Below are 15,900 nucleotides of genomic sequence, written 5' to 3'. Positions count from 1 at the left end.
TTAAATACAGGGTATTTAAAAGGTGAAATGGTATTCAAAACTAGGTATATAACTGTGGATAAATTTTAGCTTTTTGCCACAGTTGTGTTCCTGGTTGTGTTTGAAGCAAAGTATTTCACCTAAAAAGTTGTGTTTATTGTTGGTGATTTCCTAACAATGTACACAACTTTTGTTAAAAGGTGAAATACTTTGCATAAAACACAACCAGGTACACACCTGTGGCCTAAAGCTAAAAATAGTAAGACCATGACAAGATAGCCAACTTTGGTTGGCAAAGGTATATACTGTTGGTCCAGAAGGTACACAAGTTTGGTTAGGGCACAAATCTTTCACACTCTGTCATCCTGCCAGTGTACTCTGCCTTGAGGTGACATAAAGTATATTGCAAAATTGTCCCTCATTACTGAAACCGTCACAGAACTTCTAGTGGTAATGTCATGGTAATCTTGCAAGGTGGTTTCTTCAGAGGTGTCCTCAATGGAAATGGGTTCCTTGCAGATAACAAAATTGTGGAGTACCACGCACGCTTTGATCACCTCGTCCACAGTTTCTGTCTTGAGGTTGATCGCAGTCAATAGGACCCGCCATTTGGCTGTCAGAATACCAAAGGTACATTCAACCATTCTTCTTGCTCTTGTGAGGCGGTAATTAAAAATGCGTTTTGGTCTTGTCAATCCTCTGCTAGAGTACGGTTTCAAAAGGTGTTCTGACAGCTGGAAGGCTTCATCCCCTACACAGACAAATGGCATAGGTGGACCAGATGTTTGCGGCAGCGGTCTAGGTGGTGGGAACTGGAAGGTGTTTCCATACAGTTTACGCCCCATGGCAGACAGTTTGAAAACTTGAGAGTCATTGGAGCGGCCATAGGCCCCAATATCAACCGCAATAAATTTGTATTCCGCGTCAGTGATGGCCATGAGGACAATTGAAAAATATTTCTTGTAATTGAAATATTCCGATCCCGATCCAGCTGGCTTTACAATGCGGATATGTTTCGCGTCCACAGCGCCCAAGCAGTTTGGAAACTGACATATCTGTTGAAACTTGTCAGCAATTTCAATCCACCTCTCTGTTGTGGGCTCTGGTAAAAACTCTTCAGCTAAGGAGTCCCACAGTGCACGGCATGTGTACTTCACAATTCCAGATATGGTGGAAATCCCGAGTCTGTACTGGAAATGCAGTGACGAAAGGGATTCTCCAGTTGCAAGAAATCTGTGGGGAATTAAAAAACAATAAATTAGTTTTAAATCACAGCATTACATACCAAAACTGACCTATAACACTTGGAGATACAAACTACCACCAACAAGATTGCAGTGAAAGTGTGCTCTGATGCGAGCATATCCAATAAATGTGGCTTACCTTAAAGTCACCATCAGACGCTCTGCGGGTGAAACAGAGAAGCGGCAATAGGTGTCCGCTTTTCTTATGAGGTGTGCAATGCGCTCCACCAAGTAATCAAAATTCTCCATTTTCATCCTAACATATCCAAAAAATTTATCCGGGTTTCGTCGAAGGTCCATGCAGAGTGTAGAATAGACCCCACGCGTCATTCTCTTGGCTGTGATGGGGTGGATCCACAAACGTCGTCTACGATGCCTGATGCGCTGCTGTCTCGCTCTCTCCTTCTCCAGAACAATCACCCTCAAACGATTCGCCTCCGCTATAAAATCCGCCAAATTCTTCAAAATATTTCCAATGACAACATCCATCTTCGCCAGTAACTTGCTCTTCTCTCCAACCTGCACTTTCTCCTCTACAACCTGTCAAAGAAGGGCTGTAGGAACATGCTATATATAGTTTTCCAGTAGCCAATCCCGTTCGGAAGGCCACAAGGGTCAATTTTAAAAACCGGATCCGGCGTAATCCGTCGAAAAAACGGATAGAAAAACGGATGAACCGGATGAGACGGATCCGGTTTTGTCTGTCAAGAAAAAGACGGATCCGGCAGAAAACCGGATCCGTCACATCCGGTTTTACGAAACATTTGCCGGATCCGGCGTTCCGGCACGACGCCGGATCGCGCCTGACGCCGAAAACCTGATGTGTGAAAGTAGCCTAATATAATTGGGAATAGGGTTGTTCATATGTCAGATTTCTTCCTAGGACCAAGGGGTCTGAGCAAAAATTGCAAAGACGTACCACAGTCAGTGTCAGATCAAAATCGGCAATGGAAGTCTACGGGTCAGTGAAAAATTCTGACAGCACTCAGACGAGAGCCATTTTTCACTGACTGATGGGTAAGAGAAGGTGGAAAAACTTTTTTGTCAACAATGGAAAACAATGAAAACGCTAATGAAAATCAATGAAGATAGTCTTGTCCGTTGTATTTGACAAGCAACCAAAAGATAATATAGGTTGACACCAGAATTTCTAATCTGTCTTTTTTCTCTGATGTATAGTAGTAGACGTATAAATCAGACCGAGATCAGAAAGCAGTGCACGGACTGGCTCGCGGCTATACTGACCCGAGCGTTACAGGTGCATAGATTTATATGAAGATGTCACGCTCCGGTTGGGAGAGCTGCTGACTACTCAGTGCAGTCTGACTGCACCCTAAGGCTAAGTTCCTACGTTGCTGAAAAGCTGCGGAATTGTCCAGCATTTCCGCAACTCCCTGCCGCGGGTAAAACGCATTCGGAATTCGCATGCGTTTTCCCGCAAAATACAAGTGTTTTTAGCTTGCAGAATGCGAGCGCTTTCCAAGCGATTTGAAGCATCGCTTGGAAAAGTGATTGACAGGTTGGTCACACTTGTCAAGCACAGTGCTTGACAAGTGTGACCAACTTTTTACTACTGATGCTGCCTATGCAGCATCAATAGTAAAAGATAGAATGTAAAAAATAATATAAAAAAAAAGAATAAAAAATAAAAATAGGGATGTAGTCACCTTCTGTCGGCTCCCGGAGTCCTCCCACTTCTCAGCCATGCTGCCGGCAACTTCCGTTCCCAGGGATGCAGTGTGACAATGACCTCTGATGACGTAGCATCACACGAAACCGCTACGTCATCAGAGGTGATTCGCGCAATGCATACCTGGGAACGGAAGATGCTGGCAGAGTGGCAGAGAGGCGGGAGGACTCCGGGGGCAATCAGAAGGTGAGTACATCCTTAGTTTTTATTTTAATTCTATTTTTTAAAGGAATATGGTACCCAGTGTATGATGGAGTCTCCTCTTCTCCAGACCCTGGGTACCCACCGCACATGAAGCGCTCACTTTACGCATGGTGGGCATAGCCACATGCATAAAGTGAGCGTTTTAATGCAATCATATGACGGCGGAATCACCGCGATGGCACAGAAATAATGAACATGCTGCGGATTTTACCGCTATGCAACTCCCCAGCGGAAAAAGCCGCAGCATGAGCACAGCAACCGCAGACTCCCATAGGACTGCATGGGGGTGCGTTTTATTAGCATTTTTTAAGCGTTTCCGCTGAGGCGGAAACGCATTAAAAAATGCAACGTGGGCACACAGCCCAACAGTGAAGATTTAGTAGATGAAAGAATGACAATTAAGGCTCATTCACATGTCAGTTTTTCACATACGTGTTCTATCTGGTGTTTTCACATTTATGTATGTGTGTGTACCCAGTGATCATCACAAAATCTCAGGGACTTGTCAGATATTGATCAGTCACAGATCAAATGCAAATCTATGGGTCTGAGAATAACAATGGACAGCACTTGAATGCCATCCATTATTCCCTAAATAGTGGGAGAAGCTTGAGAAACCTCCATTGGGTTATCTTTTATTATATGTGAAAAACTAATGAAAACTGATAAAAACTGACACAATTGATGAAAATCTGATCCAAAACACTGATGACACACATGTGAAAAATTACATAGGTGTGACTGAGGACTTAGAGATGCCAGTTGGGGGTGTGTCTGGGAATGAGCTGACACTTTAGGTCTACGCCTCCCAGAAATATAGGAAAGAGATGCCCCAGAATTTAACCACAGGCGGATTCTACCTCAGCATATCGCAGCCAAGCTCCTGGCAGTACCAGGTCATACATGTGGGCAGCAGCCATATCTGATTTCCTGGGGGCAGAGCAAGTTTGTCAGGTGATGGACAGAGCCGGAGCCTAGCGCTCAATGTGCACAGGTGTCAGTCAGATGATGGATACAGGCGGAGCCTGGAGCTGCAGCTATATGTACAGGTGTCAGGCGATGGATTCAGCCAGAGCGGCAGCAACGTGTACAGGTGTCAGGTGATAGATACAGCCGAAGCCTGGAGCTGCGGCAATGTGTACAGGCGTCAGGCGATGGATACAACCGGAGTGCAGCAATGTACACAGGTGTCAGGTGATGGATACAGCTGAAGATGCAGCAATATGTACAGGTGTCAGGTGATGGATACAGCTGGAGCCTGGAGCTGCAGCAATGTGAACAGGTGTCAGGTGATGGATACAGCCGGAGTGCAGCAATGTGGACAGGTGTCAGGAGATGGATACAACCGGAGTGCAGCAATGTGGACAGGTGTCAGGAGATAGATACAGCTGGAGCTGCAGCAATGTGGGCAGGTGTCAGGGGATGGATAAAGCTGGAGCTGCAGCAATGTGTACAGGTGTCAGGTGATGGATACAGCCGGCGCTGCAGCAATGTGGACAGGTGCCAGGTGATGGATACAGCTGGAGCTGCAGCAATGTGGACAGGTGTCAGTTGATGGATACAGCCAGATCCGCAGCATTGTGGGCAGGTGTCAGGTGATGGATACAGCCAGAACCGCACCAATGTGGACAGGTGTCAGGTGATGGATACAGCCAGAACCGCAGGAATGTGGACAGGTGTCAGGTGATGGATACAGCCAGAACCGCAGCAATGTGGACAGGTGTCAGGTGATGGATACAGCCAGAACCGCAGCAATGTGGACAGGTGTCAGGTGATGGATACAGCCAGAGTGCAGCAATGTGGACAGGTGTCAGGTGATGGATACAGCCGGAGCTGCAGCAATGTGGACAGGTGTCAGGTGATGGATACAGCCGAAGCTGCAGCAATGTGGACAGGTGTCAGGTGACGGATACAGCCGGAGCTGCAGCAATGTGGACAGGTGTCAGGTGACGGATACAGCCGGAGCTGCAGCAATGTGGACAGGTGTCAGGTGACGGATACAGGCGGAGCTGCAGCAATGTGGACAGGTGTCAGGTGATGGATACAGCCGGAGTGCAGCAGTGTACAGGTGTCAGGTGATGGATACAGCCGGAGTGCACCAATGTGTACAGGTGTCAGGCGATGGATACAGCCGGAGTGCAGCAATGTGGACAGGTGTCAGGTGATGGATACAGCCGGAGTGCAGCAATGTGGACAGGTGTCAGGTGATGGTTACAGCCAGAACCGCAGCAATGTGGACAGGTGTCAGGTGATGGATACAGCCAGAACCGCAGCAATGTGGACAGGTGTCAGGTGATGGATACAGCCGGAGTGCAGCAATGTGGACAGGTGTCAGGTGATGGATACAGCTGGTGCTGCAGCAATGTGGACATGTGTCAGGAGATGGATATAGTCAGAGTGCAGCAATGTGGACAGGTGTCAGGAGATGGATACAGTCAGAGTGCAGCAATGTGTACAGGTATCAGGAGATGGATACAGCCGGAGCTCTTGCAATGTGGACAGGTGTCAGGTGATGAATACAGCTGGAGCTGCAGCAATGTGGACAGGTGTCAGGTGACGGATACAGCCGGAGCTGCAGCAATGTGGACAGGTGTCAGGAGATGGATACAGTCAGAGTGCAGCAATGTGTACAGGTATCAGGAGATGGATACAGCTGGAGCTGCAGCAATGTGGCCAGGTGTCAGGTGACGGATACAGCCGGAGCTGCAGCAATGTGGACAGGTGTCAGGTGACGGATACAGCCGGAGCTGCAGCAATGTGGACAGGTGTCAGGTGACGGATACAGCCGGAGCTGCAGCAATGTGGACAGGTGTCAAGTGATGGATACAGCCGGAGTGCAGCAATGTGGACAGGTGTCAGGTGATGGATACAGCTGGTGCTGCAGCAATGTGGACATGTGTCAGGAGATGGATATAGTCAGAGTGCAGCAATGTGGACAGGTGTCAGGAGATGGATACAGTCAGAGTGCAGCAATGTGTACAGGTATCAGGAGATGGATACAGCCGGAGCTCTTGCAATGTGGACAGGTGTCAGGTGATGAATACAGCTGGAGCTGCAGCAATGTGGACAGGTGTCAGGTGACGGATACAACCGGAGCTGCAGCAATGTGGACAGGTGTCAGGAGATGGATACAGTCAGAGTGCAGCAATGTGTACAGGTATCAGGAGATGGATACAGCTGGAGCTGCAGCAATGTGGCCAGGTGTCAGGTGACGGATACAGCCGGAGCTGCAGCAATGTGGACAGGTGTCAGGTGACGGATACAGCCGGAGCTGCAGCAATGTGGACAGGTGTCAGGTGACGGATACAGCCGGAGCTGCAGCAATGTGGACAGGTGTCAGGTGACGGATACAGCCGGAGCTGCAGCAATGTGGACAGGTGACGGATACAGCCGGAGCTGCAGCAATGTGGACAGGTGTCAGGTGACGGATACAGCCGGAGCTGCAGCAATGTGGACAGGTGTCAGGTGATGGATACAGCCGGAGTGCAGCAGTGTACAGGTGTCAGGTGATGGATACAGCCGGAGTGCACCAATGTGTACAGGTGTCAGGCGATGGATACAGCCGGAGTGCAGCAATGTGGACAGGTGTCAGGTGATGGATACAGCCGGAGTGCAGCAATGTGGACAGGTGTCAGGTGATGGATACAGCCGGAGTGCAGCAATGTGGACAGGTGTCAGGTGATGGTTACAGCCAGAACCGCAGCAATGTGGACAGGTGTCAGGTGATGGATACAGCCAGAACCGCAGCAATGTGGACAGGTGTCAAGTGATGGATACAGCCGGAGTGCAGCAATGTGGACAGGTGTCAGGTGATGGATACAGCTGGTGCTGCAGCAATGTGGACATGTGTCAGGAGATGGATATAGTCAGAGTGCAGCAATGCGGACAGGTGTCAGGAGATGGATACAGTCAGAGTGCAGCAATGTGTACAGGTATCAGGAGATGGATACAGCCGGAGCTCTTGCAATGTGGACAGGTGTCAGGTGATGAATACAGCTGCAGCAATGTGGACAGGTGTCAGGTGACGGATACAGCCGGAGCTGCAGCAATGTGGACAGGTGTCAGGTGACGGATACAGCCGGAGCTGCAGCAATGTGGACAGGTGTCAGGAGATGGATACAGTCAGAGTGCAGCAATGTGTACAGGTATCAGGAGATGGATACAGCTGGAGCTGCAGCAATGTGGCCAGGTGTCAGGTGACGGATACAGCCGGAGCTGCAGCAATGTGGACAGGTGTCAGGTGACGGATACAGCCGGAGCTGCAGCAATGTGGACAGGTGTCAGGTGACGGATACAGCCGGAGCTGCAGCAATGTGGACAGGTGTCAGGTGACGGATACAGCCGGAGCTGCAGCAATGTGGACAGGTGTCAGGTGACGGATACAGCCGGAGCTGCAGCAATGTGGACAGGTGTCAGGTGACGGATACAGCCGGAGCTGCAGCAATGTGGACAGGTGACGGATACAGCCGGAGCTGCAGCAATGTGGACAGGTGTCAGGTGATGGATACAGCTGGAGTGCAGCAGTGTACAGGTGTCAGGCGATGGATACAGCCAGAGTGCAGCAATGTGGACAGGTGTCAGGCGATGGATACAGCCAGAGTGCAGCAATGTGGACAGGTGTCAGGTGATGGATACAGCCGGAGTGCAGCAATGTGGACAGGTGTCAGGTGATGGATACAGCCAGAACCGCAGCAATGTGGACAGGTGTCAAGTGATGGATACAGCCGGAGTGCAGCAATGTGGACAGGTGTCAAGTGATGGATACAGCCGGTGCTGCAGCAATGTGGACAGGTGTCAGGTGACGGATACAGCCGGAGCTGCAGCAATGTGGACAGGCGTTAGGTGACGGATACAGCCGGAGTGCAGCAATGTGGACAGGTGTCAGGTGATGGATACAGCCGGAGCTGCAGCAAAGTGGACAGGTGTCAGGTGACGGATACAGCCGGAGCTGCAGCAATGTGGACAGGCATCAGGTGACGGATACAGCCGGAGCTGCAGCAATGTGGACAGGCGTCAGGTGACGGATACAGCCGGAGCTGCAGCAATGTGGACAGGCGTCAGGTGACGGATACAGCCGGAGCTGCAGCAATGTGGACAGGCGTCAGGTGACAGATACAGCCGGAGTGCAGCAATGTGGACAGGTGTCAGGTGACGGATACAGCCGGAGTGCAGCAATGTGGACAGGTGTCAGATGGATACAGCCGGAGCTGCAGCAATGTGGACAGGTGTCAGGTGACAGATACAGCCGGAGCTGCAGCAATGTGGACAGGCGTCAGGTGACAGATACAGCCGGAGCTGCAGCAATGTGGACAGGTGTCAGGAGATGGATACAGCCGGCGTGCAGCAATGTGGACAGGCGTCAGGAGACGGATACAGCCGGAGCTGCAGCAATGTGGACAGGCGTCAGGTGACGGATACAGCCGGAGCTGCAGCAATGTGGACAGGTGTCAGGTGACGGATACAGCCGGAGCTGCAGCAATGTGGACAGGCGTCAGGTGACAGATACAGCCGGAGTGCAGCAATGTGGACAGGTGTCAGGTGACGGATACAGCCGGAGTGCAGCAATGTGGACAGGTGTCAGGAGATGGATACAGCCGGAGTGCAGCAATGTGGACAGGTGTCAGGTGACAGATACAGCCGGAGCTGCAGCAATGTGGACAGGTGTCAGGTGACGGATACAGCCGGAGTGCAGCAATGTGGACAGGTGTCAGGAGATGGATACAGCCGGAGTGCAGCAATGTGGACAGGTGTCAGGTGATGGATACAGCCGGAGCTGCAGCAATGTGGACAGGTGTCAGGTGACGGATACAGCCGGAGCTGCAGCAATGTGGACAGGTGTCAGGTGATGGATACAGCCGGAGCTGCAGCAATGTGGACAGGTGTCAGGTGACAGATACAGCCGGAGCTGCAGCAATGTGGACAGGTGTCAGGTGACGGATACAGCCGGAGTGCAGCAATGTGGACAGGTGTCAGGTGACGGATACAGCCGAAGCTGCAGCAATGTGGACAGGTGTCAGGCGCACAACATAACACTAGCACAGAAGTGTGTACAAAGACCACCAGACCCCAGTGTCACTTCTACACCAGATACTAGGCAGACTGTCACAGCGGGCACCATGGCACAGCTCATTACAAGGCGGACTGTCAGTACTACACGTCACTAAGAGCCCGTGTCTGCCAGCGAACACTCCGCATGCACACTACAAGTGCGGCTTGCAGCCGCTTCCGGGATGCCCGACACAACCAAACTTCCTTTTTCCGTTACCTTTCCGGTGCCAGGCGCCGCCATCTTGTCTACGAGTGTTTACGATGACGTCGCGCTCCTCACGTGTCAAGGAACACACGTCCTGGAGGCAGTTGCGCACGCGCAGTGCTGTCTTCAGCGTCAGTAGGCGAGCACGTGATGTGTCACGGGGTGCGGTCACTTGTCAGTTGACGTGACGCTGGCTAGCTCCGGGAATGACATTGTGAAGGGCGGGAGTCCGCTCCCTGTGGCGTGCGTCTCATGCGCAGGCGCGACCTGTGGGGAATGGAGCAAAGCATTGTTGCGCCCGGCTCTGGAGAGTCGGTTGCCTTGTAGTTCACCATCATTGGTGGCTATGAGTGGCCGTGGCTTTCTAGCCAAGAGCGACTGGCCTGTTCTGGGGTCATGAAAGTAAAATGTAGCTTTACTGGGTTGACCCTGTATCGTCCTCACAATGGCCGTCCAGTGGAAATCAGCCCCATAGCCCAACCCAGGCCCAGCTGTGAGTCCAACGGCCCCATCTGGCCATGGCGGAGAGCCCTACATGTTATGACTGAGTTGTGACTTTCAGAAAAACTGCAGCAGGAAAGTTTCAGCCTGAAAATCTTCCGGTATTTGAATTCCTGGTAAAGCTGTGGGTGCAGGTAGCTGAAATCTGGTGGATGGGGCTTTCCACCCACGGGCGGCTGGTGTTTCTGCGGTGCCACTGGCGCCAGGCCTGGGCTGCACTGGTATAGATCGTCCCTACCATCGCACAGACCCTTACGTGCCCACGTTCCAGACGTAGCAGCGGCTTGGATGCAGAATATTTTCACTGTCCATCGCGCTGCAGGTGGATCTGTATGTGATCACTGAGCCGTGTGGATTTAGCGCATACAATACATTCTATTGTAATTTCTGTTGGGGAGGCTCGCGTCTCCGCAAGAGAAATTGACCTGCTGCGGTCCTGACAGACGCATCGGATGCCCGTGTCTGCAGGTGTCAGAGTCACATCGCGGACATGGGATTCCCAGAAGTCCCCTCCACTATGCTGTAACATCTGGCCACGGCGGGTTTCACGCTGCATAAATAGGCAGTGTCAAACTCAGCAATTGCTGAACTTGGGAACGTACCCTAAGAGGTTGGGCGAATTTCTCATTACTGGCCTGTCTTGGCGTAGGGTCTGATGTAATCAGTAGGAGGCAGAGCGTCTTTTAATAAAGTTAGGTGGCCCATGTACCAGACTCAGAAAATGGGACTCGGATAACATTTTGTGGTGTAAATCATAGCAAATCGGTTGGGCATTACTTGGGATACTACAGGTGCTTCTTACAAAATTCGAATGTCATCAAAAAGTTAATTTATTTCAGTTCTTCAATACAAAAAGTGAAACTGATATATAGAGTAATTACAGACAGAGTGATCTATTTCAAGTGTTTATCTCTGTTAATGTTGGTGATTATGGCTTACAGCCAATGAAAACCCAAAAGTCATTATCTCAGTAAATTAGCTTAATTTACATAAATCACCTGCAAAGGCTTCCTATGCATTTAAAAAGGTCCCTTAGTCTGTTTCAGTAGGCTCCACAATCATGGGGAAGACTGCTGACTTGACAGATGTCCAGAAGGCAGTCATTGATACACTCCACAAGGAGGGTAAGCCACAAAAGGTCATTGCTAAAGAAGCTGGCTGTTCACAGAGTGCTGTATCCAAGCAAGTTAACGGAAAGTTGTAGTGATGGGCAGTCTGGCTCTTTCTGGTGATCCAGCTCACTCGGCGCCGCTCACCAAAAAGAGCCGGCTCTTTTTGAATCCTAAATGGATCCCTGGTAAATATGAGTTCACAATATATGAACTCGTATTTATGCTGACGTAAGGCGTCTGAAACCCTGCCCACCTACATCATAAACTCCGCCCATTTGCTATTAACCGATTAAACTGCAAAGTGCATCCCAAGGGCCACATCCGGCCCTCTGGCTTTCATAGTCCAGCCCACGACAATTGTTGGGCTGGAAGCAAGAGGTCCATGGGCTGCACTGTGCCTGCCAGCTTGCTGTCTTGATCTGCGCTGACTACTTTGGTGGAGGAGGGGCCGCCTGCCACTTCCTCCACCAGTGTGTCAAACAGCTGACGCAATGACATTTCATCACGTCAGCTGTGTACTGCGTAGAGTCAGTCCACTGGAAACAGTGAGAGAAGCAGAGCACCGTGGAAAGGGACCAAGGTGAGTACATGGTGTTATTTTTTTTCATGTGTATGGGATGTTTGGGTGGGCATGGGGAGGCTATGGGGCTGACCTGCTTGCACATGGGGGGGGGGTGACATGCTATACATACTGCTGCACATGGGGGGGGTGACATTCTGCTGCACATGGGGAGTGACATGCTGCATATGGAGGCGACGTGCTGCACATGGGGAGGCTACAGGGGTGACATGCTGCACATGAGGAGACCATTAGGGTAACATGCTGCACATGTGGAGGCTATGGGAGCCTCATGCTGCATATGGGGAGACTATGTGTTAGGCGTTGGGTTCCTGCAACTGCACAGCGGGAATCTAGAGCCTTGCATTCAGTGGTCTCCCATTCTCCACCAACCGCTCAGGAGCCTGCACGGCAGTCCCGGCGTGCCAGTCATCCTGCTCAGACCAGTTCTGTGGGCCTGGCTGTTGCTGCCACCTATGGGCCAGTGATAGCAACGCAGGTTGCCCTGCAGCAAACCATTCCAGAGGCTAAGTCCCTCTGTCGCTCCACTGAGCATGCTCACGAGACGATATCCCATTGGAGATCGGGAGTCACGTGCTCAGGTCCTTCTCCAGATTTGATTGGTCCATGTCAGAGATCTGGAAGCTTCCGGAAGGTCCCGGATATAAAAGGTTCGCATGGCCGCTCGGCCATGTGCTAGTATAGACTCTAATTGCTATCTGTATGAATGATGATGGATGCATGTGCCTGTGAATGACTCTTGAAAATCCCCTCCCTCTGATATTACGTGTGTGCATAGAGACTTAGTCATAGTCAGCGCCAGTCAGTGGCACGCTGCAGGCCACAGTGCACATCTCACAGCACTAGCGTCCGACAGTGCGCCCCCTCTTGGGCATTGTCGTATTGCGGCTGTGTCGTCGCCGCAATGCAGTCAGCAGCACTTGTTTGCGTCCGCGGTGACGCCGCACACACGGTAGGTCTAGACGGACATCGCCCTGAGTCTTGGCCTAGTCCTGTGACCATATACCGTGCGTGCACACCGCTGAGACCTGTGAGGTCAACAGGCTCGGCATTTATGTTTATGCCTTAGGTGTCTCTGTGAGGTCAACAGCTCGCCAGCGCACGCCGGGTGTTCAACCCGCGTGTGTCATACCGCCATATTGTGCGTCTGCCATTATATAGCAGCAGTTTTAACACCTCTGCACGGTGGACCCCGGGTGGCGAACGCACTTTCGGTTATTTAATATTTAGTGCATTCCGCCGTCCCTAACACTATGGGATCTCCTGCAGTGTATGGAGAGGCTATGAGAGCCTCATGCAGTGTATATAGGGAGGCTGTGTGGGGCTCATTCAGTGTATATGGGGAGGCTGTGTGAGGCTCATGCCGCATATAAGGGGCTGTTGAGGGGGATTATACGATATACAGAAGGGGTTGTACTCAGGGTTCAAATGAAATATAAGGGGGTGTCAGCATACTTAATTCTGATCAATATTAAGTGATACAATTAATATTAATATAATTATCAATAATATAATAATTACGGTATAATATATCACTATTAATATTGAGTGGAATTAATTTTGTTCTATTGGTTCGGCCCGCCACAACAGTCATGGTCTCTTATGTGGCCCCTCGGGAAAATTAATTGCCCACCCCTGGTCAAGAGGAAGATGGAACACACCAGACCCATCAATGCAGAAGAGCTGAAGACTGCTATCAAAGCAACCTGGGCCTCCATAACTCAGCAGTGCCACAGACTGATCGCCTCCATGCCATGCTGCATTCATGCAGCAATTGATGCAAATGGAGCCCCGACCAAGTATTGAGTGCATTTACTGAACATACATTTCATTAGGCCAACATTTTGGATTTTAAAATAATTTTTTAAGCTGGTGTTATAAAGTATTCTTATTTACTGAGATAATGACTTTTGGGTTTTCATTGGCTGTAAGGCTAGTTTCACTTACAGGAGCGCACATGAAACGCATGTGAAAAGCGCACACAAACGCTTGTAAACGCTGCGTTTTTTTGTAGCATTATTGTGCGCATAACGCCCAAAAATCGCAGCGTTTTTATGCGCTTGTAAGCGTTTTTCATGCGTTCGCATTTTTTATGCGCAATAAACTAGAGAAAAAATCCTTGGAAAATTCTTGCAAAACACTCAAGCAATGGGAAAGCAGTGGGCGTGTCTTATGGAAATTCTTTATATAGACCCTTTTTACAGCTGAATTCACATTTGCTTGCATTTGACTTGAGAAACATGGATCTGCGCTGGAAGAGCTTTGACTTGGATCTGGACATGAGGATGGCTCAGGCTTATGCAGTTGCTTGCCATGAACAGAGGGAGAGAGAGAGGCAGCGAAGACGGCAGCAGCGGCGTATGTGTATACATCCCATTATTGAACTCCGGGAGAGCCGTGGAGCGTACCACACCCTCTACAGCGAGCTCCAGGCAAACCCAGAGAAATTTACGGATTATACCCGGATGACCAAAGAAACCTTTCACTATTTGCTTGGTCGGGTAAAAGAAGTCATCCGGAGACAGGACACGCAGCTCCGGCGTGCGATTACTCCTGAGGAATGGCTCCTGGTCACATTAAGGTATGTAGTTTTCATAAACCAAAGGCTGCAGAATTTTTTGTTTGTTTTTTTAATTAAACATGTTAAAAAAAAAATTACGTATACACAAATATTATTGTTTTCTTTGTGTTACAGATTCCTGGCTACTGGTGCATTTGGCCGTGGGAATGACTTCCCAGGCTTTTAAGACATCGGACATGGGCAGGAGGTTGTATGGCAACAACTTCGATTTCCCCATGCCACGTCCTCTTCCCAACACCGAAGGTCCGCCACAGCCATTTGTAATGGTTGGTGATGAAGCGTTCCAGATGTGCCAAAACCTCCTCAAACCCTACTCCAGCCGGGACTTGGACCTACAAAAAAGAATTTTTAATTACAGGCTGACCAGGGCCAGGAGAACAGTAGAATGTGCTTTTGGTATACTTGTATCGAGATGGCACATTCTTGGCACAGCTATTAATCTTAAACTGGAAACAGTGGATGAGGTGGTCAAGGCCTATGTTGTTCTACATAATTTTGTAATTTCTCGAGAGCACCTGAAGCAGAAGCATCATCTATTCCTTTGAAAGAATTTTCTAGGTGTTGCAGATTTTGAATATGTAATTTTAGCAAGGATGTCAATGCTGGGTGAAATAAAGCAAAAACACCAAAGTTACTTACCAGTTGCTGGTTTTTCCAGAATCCATGACAGCACACCTGAGAGAGGGATCCACCCATCAAGGACAGGAAATCTACTGGAATAAAAGGGCTGGACCTCTTCCCCGCAGCTGTTGGCTTACAGAGCATGAGAGGACTTCCGGATTAATTATATACATGACCAACACCATATCGCAAAATCACCCAATCTATAGTGCACCCCCATATGGTGATAAGAAGGGGGAATATATGGTTGCTATTATGGGTTCTGTAAAAAACGGCTACCTGTAAGTAACCTTGGTGTTTTCCCTTCACCCATGAGAGTACACCTGAGAGATTTCTGGAGAATTGAAATACCTTAGGGAAGGACCACCGCTTGTAGGACCCTTCTACCAATGGTTGTCAGCAGGGGAGAACAGATTGTATGTAGTGCCTAAAGAAGGAAGATGATGAGGACCAGATAGCAACCTTACAAATCTGATCAATTGATAGCTCCACTTTACGGCAGGGGGTAGCCACGGCTCTGGTGGAGAGAGCCTCGATGTCTTCAGGAACCGGAGCACCACTCGCAGTGTAAGACAAACACCCCATAACCCTTTCTACTACCCTGAAAGGCTAAGAACAGGGACTGGTCTTTTCTCCACTGACTGCTCATAGATATATATTCTAATAGTGTACTTCTAACAATCTATTGAATCTTTCCTCCCCTGGATTCCTAGGGTTATTACAAAAGGAGGTCAGATTAATTTTTGTCTGCTATGGAACTTAAGGGCTACCTTAGGAAGGTAAGCTGGGTCAGGCCTTAGTATAACCCTATCCTTACATATCTGTGAATAGGGAGGGCATATCGACAGGGCCTGTATATCGCTCACCCTGTGGGACGATGTCAGAGCCACTAGTATGGTTTTAAGCACAAGGAATTTACCTGAAAATTCCTGTAGGGGTTCAAATGGGTCTTTGGTTAATGCCTCTAGTATCAAATTTAGATCCCATGGTGGAATTCTTGGGATTGTAACAGGCCTAGACATACCACAGGATTTTATGAATCGTGACACCCATTTATTGGCCACAAGATTACAGTTGTATAATGCATGAAAGCCAGAAACCTGCACCTTGAGGCTGCCCTGAAAATTGTAGAATT

At 49.6% G+C, this 15,900-nt stretch overlaps 1 protein-coding gene across 2 annotated transcripts in view; it reads right to left on the bottom strand.

Annotated features, from left to right (window-relative positions):
- The window catches only part of TBC1D15 (TBC1 domain family member 15), a 231,914-nt gene extending 222,379 nt beyond the window's left edge, over positions 1 to 9,535 (bottom strand). Inside the window, exon 1 of one of the 2 annotated variants that reach the window (XM_073555537.1) lies at positions 9,383 to 9,535. In XM_073555537.1, coding sequence (XP_073411638.1) covers positions 9,383 to 9,406 — 24 coding nt within the window. In that variant the 5' untranslated portion in view covers positions 9,407 to 9,535. The remainder of the gene's footprint in view (positions 1 to 9,382) is intronic. The other variant, XM_073555536.1, reaches the window with a different exon arrangement.
- Between the last annotated feature and the right edge of the window lie 6,365 nt (positions 9,536 to 15,900).

Source organism: Dendrobates tinctorius, unplaced genomic scaffold (assembly GCF_039654945.1).
Source record: "Dendrobates tinctorius isolate UK_male_01 unplaced genomic scaffold, ASM3965494v1 ptg000224l, whole genome shotgun sequence".
In the NCBI taxonomy this organism is placed as follows: Eukaryota; Metazoa; Chordata; class Amphibia; order Anura; family Dendrobatidae; genus Dendrobates; species Dendrobates tinctorius.
This window is presented reverse-complemented; position numbering and strand designations above follow the sequence as displayed.